Here is a 12,242-nt window from a genome sequence, read left to right on the forward strand (position 1 = left end):
CACATAAGAAAGTATAAGGGAAAGAAGCAAAGGTCAAATAACACTCTTAAATCAGACATAAAGGAGATTCAAACAGTTTAGAAAGCAGAGATGAATAAAAAAGTCACCCAAGAATCTTCTCACAAATCTAAAATATAACATAAACACATGGAAACTTTATATAGACAAACTTTATATAGACAAAGTTTGTAATCATTTAGAAAAAGATTTTTCTTTCATTGCAAATGCTGCTGTGTCTGAGTCTTTATTTTTCTGTATCAAACTGATTTAAGCACAAACTATCACTTTGTACCTAAGACTACTTGAATGAAAGCCTTTAACTCCTAATTGTGTTTAAATATTGAATGAATTTGAATAGATTGCTGACTGCATAAAATTACTAAGTAATAAATTTTATTTCAGCAATACATATTAGCTTAATAATCACCAAAACATTAAATTACTAATTATTACAATTACAGAGTAGTTAATAGGAAAACAAATTGTTCATTTTTCAAACTAAACTTCTTAGTAAAATTAGTAATGATTTCAAAAGAAAAAAAATGAGAAAGGAAAAATAATGACTGTTACAATGTACCGTGACTCAAAGACTTATTATAGTAAAACTTACATGTTGAATTGAGGTCTGTACTTTGTGTTAATTAAAAAAAAATACGTAGATGCTTAAGATTTTCACTATTGTTGTGAAAATACAAATGTCTGTAAATTTAAAAGCCTTATGAGCACATTGTAAGTTTCTGGTTGCCAAGGGATGCTGTTTGCTTAGTAACGCCCAGGCTGCTTCTGCAACCAATCCCCTGAGGAGAAACTGTGTCCTGGGTATCCCCAGAGAAAGAATGAGGGTTTTAGTCGAAGAATACTTCAGCTCCCCTGCTTGTTGGTTTCTTTGTCCTTAATTTATATTTTATTGTTTGGGGGATTTACTTGTTATATTGGTTTCACGGGCTTTTGCATTATGGCCCTGCTCTCTAGGGTATTAATTTTTTATGGCAAAGATTTTGCAATAAAATATTTTTTCTTGAAAGAGCTTCAAGGAAAAGGCTGGTCCGTTCAACATCAATTTTTCAGTAACCAAAGGGATTAGGACCTATAGTTTATCTTAATTATTTTATAGGCAGCTAAAATAAAGCACACACACACACACACACACACATACACACACACACCAAATTATTACCTTCTTTGGCACAGCTTGGTTTTAATCCAAATATACAACCAAGAATTGTTGTTAATACACAGACTGACAATACCTGTAAAGAGAAAAGAAAATTATATAAATTCTAAAACCCTTTACTTGTTCCTGTTTTATTTCTTCAAAAGTTTCTAAACTTATGAATGTTACCCTATTTCCTGATCTGTGTTTTGAGGACACATATTATCTACTTTGTGAAAAAAAATAGTAAAACGGCATACTTATAACTTTAAGCATTTCTATGAATGTATACTTTAGCAAATGACTATTAAATTTTGACAAACAAATCTATGCCCTACGAAGTTTATGTTGCCAGAAAATATTCAATTGGTATAAATGTAATCTAGTCAAAAAATTAGATAAAAGTTATAAAGGAAAAATATTTGGGGCTAGAGCAATAGCACAGCAGGTAGCGTATTTACCTTGCACTCGGCCAACCTGGGTTTGATTCCCAGCATCCCATATGGTCCCCTGAGCACCGCCAGGGGTAATTCCTGAATGCAGAGCCAGGAGTAACCCCTGTGCATTGCCGGGTGTGACCACCCCCCCCAAAAAAAGGAAAAATATTTTAGAGACTTAATTTTCAATGTATTCATCCAAAAGAGACAATAAAGTACAATTAACAATGTCTCTTGTAACGGTTCAATTATAAAAACCTAAACCCTATCTTTATGAACACTGTGGTGTGGCATTTAGAGATAAGCATTGGAGAGGAATAAGTGACTACATCAGTCCCAACTGTTACCACAGAAAGTACTATAAATTGAGAAGGTCACTTTAATTTTCTGGGTATTACATTCTCTAACAAAATTGGTAATTTAAATGAAGTCAACAGCTGGAACTGAATGAATCTCCAATATCTAACTCTACCATTTCACCATTTTCTAATTATTCATCAACTCTTATCACCCTGGAATTTTAAAATTAATGACATACTGTATAATTCCTACAAATAGTAGCCTTTATTTGCCTTTATTTGAAAAATTAAAGAAAGTAACACGAGCAATTCACAAAACAATCCTGAATTCTTTTGGGGTGAAGTAAGAATTCCTCTTATTGTCGCTGTAATGCCATTTTGCAGGGCAACTCAAAAAATGCAGTGAGTACCAAATATGTGTAAAGGCTATCAAGTGTTTAAGAAAGAAAGACAAGTAGGGAGCTTCTGGGGATGGAGCAGGAAGAGAAGGCAAAACAAAAGCATAAATGGCTTATATATGTAAACTATGAAGCAGCATCAAAGTTCCACAGTTGTTGGGGCTGGAGCAATAGCACAGCAGGTAGGGCATTTGCCTTGCAACCCAGGTTCGATTCCCAGCATCCCAAATGGGAATCAGAAAACAAGACTCAGAATGCAGAACCAGGAGTAACCCCTGAGCATTTCTGGGTGTGAGCCAAAAAGCAAAACAAAACAAAACAAAAATACCAAAGTTCCACAGTTGTTTAAAGGAGAAAGGTGGGGGCTGCTAAGGAAGAGTGTCTTTGAGAAAGCCTTTGGGTAGGCTTTGAAAGGGGTGATATAATGGCTTAATATTGCCAGTCAGCTGAGGGAAGGTAGAAGACAAAACTTATAGAACACAGACCATCATAAGAAAGGCTCAGAAGAAAGACATTGAGAGGCAGAGAATGAATAATAAGGGGCTGCTGTGAAGCAGAGCAGGCAAAGGGCTGTGTGTATACAAGGCGCAGGGATGGGAAGGTGAAGAGGCATGTTCCAAGCTATGCTGAGGAATTAGTAGAGACAGGAAGAATGAGTAAAAGGACCGTGCTGGGTTGTAGCTGTAATGAACTCATTCCTTCAAATAAAAATCAAGCAGTGACCAAATGCTAATCTCTAGGCTCTGTATTAGATAATCAGTAATAAAACAGATATGACCTCTGATCTCAAGTTACTAGTACTAAGACTCAGAAAAAAACGGGAAGTGAGTAGTAAAGTGAGGCAGCAGGTCTAGCTTATATAAGAAAAAAGGGGGTAAAGGTAGGAGAGAAAAAAATACAGGGAATTCTAAAATACAACAGGGCTTCTTTCAGGTTTTTATTTAGGAAATCAAAATTTAAGCATGTTCAAATAGGGAGTCATGAGAGGAAGAGTTTGAACAATACATAAATGATAGCAAGGAGAAAGGGTCAGGGGAGTATGGCCATTCTCTTAAACCTCTATAGACCGGAAATGTGGCTCCATGGAAAATAGTTTATCCCGCAAACAAGAGATCTGGAACTGATTCTAGGAAAAGCTGTCCACCCCCGCACCCAAAAACAGCAACAGCAAAGATCTTCCTAACCAATTGAGGGCATTTTAAACCACATAATGTATGGGAGAGGGAATTTAAAGGTACTGATTAAAGACATTAAAAGTTTTACACTCTGGTGGGGCTCAAGAGATAATACAGCAGCTAATGTGCTTGCCTTGCACTTGGTTGACCTGGGTTTAATCCCACAAGAACCACCAGGAATTCCTGAGCAGAGTCAGGGTTAACCCCTGAGCATCACTAGATGTAACTCAAAAACATACAAACAAACATAAACAAAAAGAAATGCAATTTGGGGCCAAAGAGATAGCAAAATGGGTCGAGCTCTTGCCTTACATTCAGCCAACCCAAGTTCAATCCCCAGAACACGATCTGCTCTGAGCAATCCCTGAGCACAGAGCCAAGAGGAAGACCTTAATACTACCTTAGGACCTTAGTGTAGCACAAAACCAAAAAGTCATATGAGCTTAGTATACATTAGTATACAAATAATCAACATATCTGCAGGCTCTCTGTGCTTTAATACACAACTTATCATGACCACTGAATGACCTGAGAGAGGTGACATTGGTCACTGACCACAATACCCATGTTATTTACACAGTGATTTGAGAACTGAAAACTAGCATCAAAGATTGTATTTAATGAAAATATTCAGCTAATAAACCCTGGCAACTGAAATTTGGACCATGCAGCTAGGGAACTAGCCATGCCAGTACTTAGTGAACTGGACTAAAGACGGGCAAAAGACAGTACAAAGTGTAAAGCACTTACTTGCCTTGTAAGCAGCCAATCCCAGCTCACTCACCAATAGCACAAATGGTCCCCTGAGTACTTCCAGGAAGGACTGACTCCTGATCACAGAGCAAGGAGTAACCCTTGAGCACTAACCAGGCATAAGCTCTAAAAATACCCCTATTGAAACATCAGTGGTTTAACTGAAAGTTTGTGTTATCAGAGCCAAGGAGAGATGGGGCAGCCTGTATTGCCATTAAGTAGCAAACAATTTTTTACTTCAAAATCAACTGTCAAAATGAATAAAGATAAAGACTGTCACTGTCCTGTCACTGTCCTCCCGTTGTTCATCGATTTGCTCGAGCGGGCCCAGTAACGTCTCCATTGTGACAATTGTTACTGTGTTTGGCATATTGAATACATCACGGGTAGCTTGCCAGGCTTCGCCATGCAGGAGAGATATTCTCTGTAGCTTGCCAGGCTCTCCGAGAGGGGTGGAGGAATCGAAATCAACTGTCACTGTCACTGTCCTCCTGTTGTTCATCAATTTGCTTGAACGGGCCTAGTAACATCTCCATTCTGAGACTTGTTACTGTGTTTGGCATATCGAATCTGTCACGGGAAGCTTGCCAGGCTTTGCCGTGCAGGTGGATATACTCTCGGTAGCTTTCCGGGCTCTCCGAGAGGGGCAGAGGAGTTGAACCTGGGTCGCCTGGGTCAACCACATGCAAGGCAAACGCCCAGCCTGGCAAGCTACCTATGACGTATTTTGCCAAACACAGTAACAACAAGTCTCACCATGGAGATATTACTGGGCCCGCTTGAGCAAATCAAAATCAACATTTAAAAAAAAAAAAACAGAAACAACCTACGTTCATTTTTAACACTGGTTTAACCCATCATATTAAAGCTGCATGCTTAAATACTCTTCGCGGGCTCAGATCCAAAGACAGATGTCTCAGAAGAAGGTGGAGGAGGAAGAGAGATGACAAAAAAGCCAAGACATAGGCACAGGAAATGAGTTAACAGCTGCAGATGAAGTACCTGGAGGAAAAGTTGTCACAACATGGCTCTGAATCAAAGGGACTAGGACACCCCATGTGAAGAACAGTAAATCAGTGGGAACACAGAGACTGAATTCAGAAAGGCTGAGTGAAAAGATCCTCCAGTACTGGAAGTGCAACTTAGCCTGAGTTTGTGAACTGTAATGTAAGCAAGTGGCCTAGAATGCCTGGAGAGAGCGTAGCTAAGCAGTTACAAGATGACAGCACAGGAATCCGGGAAGGGAGAGCAAACGGTACAGAAGGGGGCAAGATACTGCAGCAAAGATGGAACAGTCAGTAGATAGTAGCCATGTGTTCTCAAATAGGGAACTGGGATAAGGCAGGAGGGACAGTCAGAGTGGGAATAATGAATGGTCTGAGTGAGAAGAAGGTTGAAAATTGGCAGAAGGTACCAACTAGAAGTTAGAAGACCACTAACTTCAAATACAACTTGGGATATCAGAGTTAGAGTTTACTATTTGAAAAATGAAAGCCAGTAAGAGTTTTATTCATAATCCGAAATTTATTGATTTAGATTATCTATGCATCTTCCCTCAATGCTGTAAGAAACAGTCATTAATATATTATCAATTACTTCACTATTCTTACTAATTATAAAACAAAACTTATGAGAGGCTAATTATGACACAAAACTTAATAATCATAAAAAATAATTTATACAATTTAATTATACGAATTTAATTCTATTATATAATTACATAAATTTAATTTTTTAATGTATTCATTATAAAAAAAATCTTGTTAGAGTTCCACAAAACGGATCTCACTGTGAGAAAAATGATGGAAGGCTTGGTGCTGAGCAAGCATTTAAATGGCAATAATAGGTTTGAAACACACAATATGTGCCAGATTTTTACCAACTTATTTTTTGGAGAAGAAGTTTTATGCATTCCTTTAGCTGAGATATTAGAATGTTGAATTTGGGGTTCTAGAGATACATTTCCACCTGATGTGTCAGCAGGTTAAGTGTATGTTTAACATATGCATTTAATACAGCTAAGTATAGGACTATAATATATACTTGAAAACATGCATGTTCAAATATGATCATGCTTAGCACATACTTAATTCTTATTTTGGGAAAATATATATTTTTGCATAAAAGAGCTTTCCAGATACCTATGTTTTCATCTCCACAGAACTTCTTACCATTTTAAATACAGTACTTTGCATAATGCATAATGAATGTATTGTCAACATTTTTGCCTTCTGAAACATGGAACTAATGATTATCTTTTTAAGCATGGGGGTTTTGTACTTTATATGTGGTGGACTTTGGACAAACTGGCAGGCTACCAAATGTAACCCGCCCACACGGCAGAATCTGGCAAACTCCCCGTGGTGTACCCAATATGCCAAATACCAGTAACAATAATGGGTCTCATTCTCCTAAGCCTGAAAGAGCCTTGAATATGGCACTTTTTAAAAATCTCAGGGCTAGGACGAAGCAGACGTTACTGGGGCCTGGTCGAGGCAATTGACAAACAACAGGATGGTCATGATCGTGAATAGGCTCATTAATTATTTTAAATAATCTTTTCACTGCTCGAAGAGGTTAAGAATTAACATCTGTTTTCTAAATTGATTTCAGGCCAAATTTTTATTTAGTTCCATACATACCATGGAACTGACAAAAGCAGGGCAACAGAAAAAATAATTTCTGATCTAATGTCACATCGACAGAAGGTAAAATTTAGTACTCAGCACTTTGTTCAAATCATTTTAATGGAATATTTCACATCAATAGTTTTTTGTTTTGTTTTGTTTTGTTTTGGGGCCACACCTGGCAATGCTCAGGGATTCCCCTGGCTCGAGGCACAGGGATCAGTCCTGGTAGGACTCAGGGAACTATACAAGGTTCAGGGACCAAACCTGCACCAGCCACGTGCAAGGCAAGCACTCTATGTTCTGTGCCACTCTGGCCCCCTCATCAATAAATTTTAGAGCAATGAAATTCTCAATTTTGTCCTTCAAAGAAGCTTAATACAGCAATGTCAAATCAGTCCACAAGTACTTTTTATATTTTGTTGTTTTGTAACTATGGGAAAAAAATGTTTATATTAGAAAGCATGGAACTAAGAGACATATGAGGAAATGTGGAGTTGTGGGCATGTGTTTGTTCATGTATTAGAAAAACACGTATCTAGACTGTTTGATTAAGATCCTCAAGTCATTAAGTCTTTCTTGTGCATTTGGTACACGGTCAACACCGTCCTCCCATTGTTCATCGATTTGCTCGAGCGGGCCCAGTAATGTCTCCATTTTTAGACTTGTTACTGTGTTTGGCATATTGAATATATGTGGGCGAGATACTCTTGGTAGCTTGCCGAGCTCTCTGGGAGGGGTGGAGGAATCGAACCTGGCTCGGCAGGGCCAGCTGCGTGCAAGGCAAATGCCCTACCGCTGTGTTATCACTTCAGCCCATGCGTTCGGTAAGTCAACAGAAATAAACATTAAATCACCTCAAATAGAGAAAAATGGATATTATTCTTTGTTGTTTATTCAAATATCTGTTTCTTGTGCACTGCTGTTGGGCCAAAAAAAAAAAAAAAAAAGATACAAATGAAAGCAACTTCTACCTTGCCAAAGAAACACTTAAAAATAACAGTTATATTAGAAATATCCTTTAAATGTTAACACCTGAAGGAAATCAGTGGGCTATGTTGTTGTCAATTCTCTCACTTCTGACCAAACATATTTGCTTTCTAAAAACAACTCTGTGAAAATGCATACCGCATACTGACTTGAGTCTTTGGGGAATTTCTCTTCTTAGAGGACTAAACTCTAATGTAAAAAATGCACTGCTGAGAACCTCCATAGGACTTTTCAAAGATAATACTACATTCTTACAGAATTTTTAAGCACTTCAAAGTTCAAAGTAAGGACAACTATGTAAATGAATTTAGGAATGTTTTTCAAGAAACTACAATTCTTTACTTAATTTTTATACTATATAATAAAATGAAGTTTCAATTGCCTTTTAAGACCAAACTAACACAATGAAAATCTTTGCAGCCAACAGGTTGAACTGACCTGACAAGACTGATCTCAGACCAGATACGACTGTTAAAAATCTTGCATTCTTTTAGGGAGAAATGTCTTGTGTTATAAAATGGTTGGTATTTTAGAAATATGAAATGCTAAGGCTGGGGAGACAGCTCAAAGACTGGACAACATGCTTTATAAGGTGGGGTCTGGGTCAGATGCCTCAGACCACACTTCCTGAAGCACCTCTGGGAACAAACCCTGAGCACTACTGGGTATGGCTTCCCCCAAAGGAGCCAGCTTTGTCTGCTATCTCCTTTTCCCCCCTCTCTGTAATACTGATACCAGAAAAATAAAATTTTATATTTGGGGTGAAAAAATCTGTATAGATATTAATATAGGAGATTTCTGTGTGTCACAACACTTGCTTCATTAAGTTAAAATATTCTCTGATGCAAAACACTTTTGAAAGCCTAAACACATATGGTGAAACACATATTGATGCAAAGTTGTTTCCAAATCCCCTTGTTATTGCTATAGAGATAGGATGCACTTGCCCTGCGCATAATCAATCTAAATTTAATCCCCAGAACTCAATATACTCCGAAGCACACCAACAGCAATTCCTGAATGCAGAACTAGGAGTAAGCCCTGAGCAGTGCCAAGTAACACCCCAAAACCAACCAAACAAACAACTGAACAAACAAACCCCTGTTATTGGCCCAGAGAGAGAAATCAACAGGATAAGCATTTTCAAAGAAAAACTATCCAACACTTGTGGTTTCGGCCTGAGTGAGCCAATTCCTTTTCCTGGATCTCACTGTGTTTTCACAATTTCTCCCCACAGTTACAGATCAAAGTATTAAATGAACATCTGGTAGCATATTAGTAGTTTCAGAAGAGACTTAAGCTTTGATGTCAACCTTCACTCCATGACTTTGTAATCTCAAACTTCTCTCTGTATTTTTGATAGGTCAGGAATTTGGACAGGGCTTAGTTGGACTGGTAGCATTTAGGAATTCAGTTGGACATGAGGGCTGGCTCTGTAACAGTTTGCAATGGAGTATCTAGAAGTTGGCCCAGGTAGCTTGCTCCCATTTCATGTCCTTAGCCTACATTTTCTTCTAGTGGTTTTTTGGTAGCACTGCACAGTAGCACTGTCCTCCCATTGTTTAATGATTTGCTCGAGCGGGCACCAGTAGCATCTCCATTGTGAGACTTCTTGTTACTTTTTTTGGCATATCAAATATGCCACAGGGAACTTGCCAGGCTCTGTCATGTGGGTGGGATACTCTTGGTAGCCTGCTCGGCTCTCCAAGAGAGATGGAGGAATCAAACCCAGGTAAGCCACTTGCAAGGCAAATGCCCTACCCGCTGTGCTATCGCTCCAGCCCTGGTTTTTTGGTATGCCTTTAAATATTTATTCTTATTTTATTAAAAGACAAAGGTAGATATTCAATCTATTATATACTTTCCTCGGGATCAGAATTTATATGAAAAAATCTTAAAAATGCCTTTTGCTGGAATAACAGTACTTTTGAAGACAAAGCACAGTGAAATTGTCTTCAAATGAAGGACAGAGCATTAATGTATAATAATTCTGTGATCATTCACAGGCACTACCTGTTTGTGGGTGTAAATAGTTCTTTTGGCAAGAGACTATCTGAAGAATAACCCTCTGACCTTTTTAAAAGGGATTATGCTTTTTGTGGAGGTATTTGCTCTATCCATCTTATTGCTTAGTTGTTTGTGTCTTAAGATTTATTGAGAGGTATATAGGTCAGGAATTTGGATAGGATTTGGGTTTATATAAATTCTGATCCTGAGGAAAGTATCTAACAGATCAAATAGCTACCTTTATCTTTTTTTTTTTTTTTTGCTTTTTGAGTCACACCCAGCGATGCTCAGGGGTTACTCCTGGCTTTGCACTCAGGAATTCCTCCTGGTGGCGCTTAGGGGACCATATGGGATTCTGGGAATTGAACCCGCTTTGGCTGCGTGCAAGGCAAACGCCCTACCTACTGTGTTACTGCTCCAGCCCCTACCTTTACCTTTTAATAAAATGACAGAATAAATATTTAAAGGCATAGCAAAGAACCACTAGAAGATAATATAGGCTAAGGGCATGGAATGGGAGCAAGCTACCTGGGCCAACTTCTAGATATTCCATTCCAAACTGTTACAGATCCAGCCCTCATGACCAGCTGAATCCCTAAACTGTACCCACCCAGCCAAGCACTGTCCAAATTTCTGACCTATCAAAAATACAGAGAGGTGTTTGAGATCACAAGAGATGAACGTATGAAACAGTGATACTAACCAATATGGCTCTCTGACCATAAGCAAGGATGCATTTGCTCTTTTCCTACATGAATTTTAAGCCTAACTCATCCCTAAGGAAAAAGAATTCATGAAGGAATCTAAGCGGTGACTCTCCAAAAAGAAAAAGCAAACAATTGGTCAGCTTCACGCGGAGGGAATGACCTAGATGTTTCTTCAGCAACGAAAGAAAGTGCCTGCACACCCCTCCATACTGTTACCTTGATTTGGGTGGTGTGATGAGCACTCTTCTTCTTTTGACAAATGCACAGTGTTTAAGCACAAAGGTTTTACATAAATCTACTTTTAACCTGCAAGAACAGAAGTGGACTTTGATTATATACATAAGTTTTATGGCAGCAAGAATATTATTTAGTAAGATAGCTGGGCCTGCAGTGGAAACAAAGAAAGACAAGACAAATAGCCTAACTAGTATCAGTGTAAGGTAGTACTAGCCACATTCACAAGCACACAGACATCATGACTGGTGTGTACCAAAGGGACACAGAGACCAGCTCCAATGACCAAAACTGAAACTTGTGGGAAAACAAAGCATAGCATCAGTTTTTAACCCAAAGAATAAAATCAATGTCAATGACTTCATTACCATGTAAATGATTGAATAAATAAATGGGAAGGGGGCCAAGGAAACAGCATAAAACTTAGGTGTAGGGGGGCTGGAGCAATAGCACAGCGGTAAGGCATTTGCCTTGCATGCCACTGACCCAGGTTCAATTCCCAGCATCCCATACGGTCCCCTGAACACTGCCAGGAGTAATTCTTGAGTGCAGAGGCAGGAATAACCCCTGAGCATCACCAGATGTGAGCCCCCCCCCCAAAAAAAATTAGGTGTAATCTTGCATGCCCCTAATCTGGGTTTAATTCCCAACAACAAATGGCCTCAATCAGCACTGGATGACCCTGATAGTCCCTCCAGGTATGGCAGGGCCTCAACAGCAACCGTCTCAGGCCCTAGCACAGAACAGCTGATCCAATTTGCCAAGTACCATCAGGAACATGTCCCCAGGCCTCCTGCACCTTATAGGAATGGCCCATCACCAGCGAAATTGAATTCTAAAACTAAATAACTGGAGTACAAACATCTTCAGTACCCAAGAATCCCAAACAACTCATGCAGATATTCTACCCTTAAAAGAGGAATACACTCTGTTATCTTTAAGCATAGCTGGGCAAAGTAACTTCCTTAAAAGGAGTATAGTTTAGTAAATGAGTAAAGAAAAAAAGACCATCCTCACAGTGAACAAATATGATGAACACTACATAAACTAGGTAATTCAAACTAATGTCATTATTGATTGAGTTACATCAAAGTCTGAAGAATAGAGAAGGGCACTTTATCTCTGAGGATGACCTCACAGAACACACATGCCTACCTAAGAAAGAGAAAACCAGCAACAAAGCCTGGCTGTAAACATTTCACAGAATAATGAGTGACCAGTAGACCTCTGGACTCCAAGGTTATCCAAAACAAGGAAATCTGAAAACTTTAGTCAAATTAAGGAGATGTAACCACCAAACATTCCTGGATATGATACTGAAATAATAAACAAAGACATTAGGGGGAAAACAGAGATCTATTAGGTATGAACTTCAGTTTATAAGGGTATATTAATACTGGTTTGCTAGCAGTGATATATGTCCTTGTATTGTAGACTCTTAGCACTGAATTTTTTTATAATT

The 12,242-nt window shown here is 38.6% G+C and overlaps 1 protein-coding gene across 1 annotated transcript in view; it reads right to left on the minus strand.

Moving 5' to 3' along the window:
- ENPP1 (ectonucleotide pyrophosphatase/phosphodiesterase 1) overlaps nucleotides 1-12,242 on the minus strand; it is an 81,593-nt gene that overhangs the window by 44,969 nt on the left and 24,382 nt on the right. The window contains exon 2 of the mRNA XM_056126325.1: nucleotides 1,178-1,250. Within this exon, the coding sequence (XP_055982300.1) occupies nucleotides 1,178-1,250 (73 nt within the window). The remainder of the gene's footprint in view (nucleotides 1-1,177; nucleotides 1,251-12,242) is intronic.

Source organism: Sorex fumeus, unplaced genomic scaffold (genome assembly GCF_029834395.1).
Source record: "Sorex fumeus unplaced genomic scaffold, SorFum_2.1 ptg000061l, whole genome shotgun sequence".
NCBI classification, from domain to species: Eukaryota; Metazoa; Chordata; class Mammalia; order Eulipotyphla; family Soricidae; genus Sorex; species Sorex fumeus.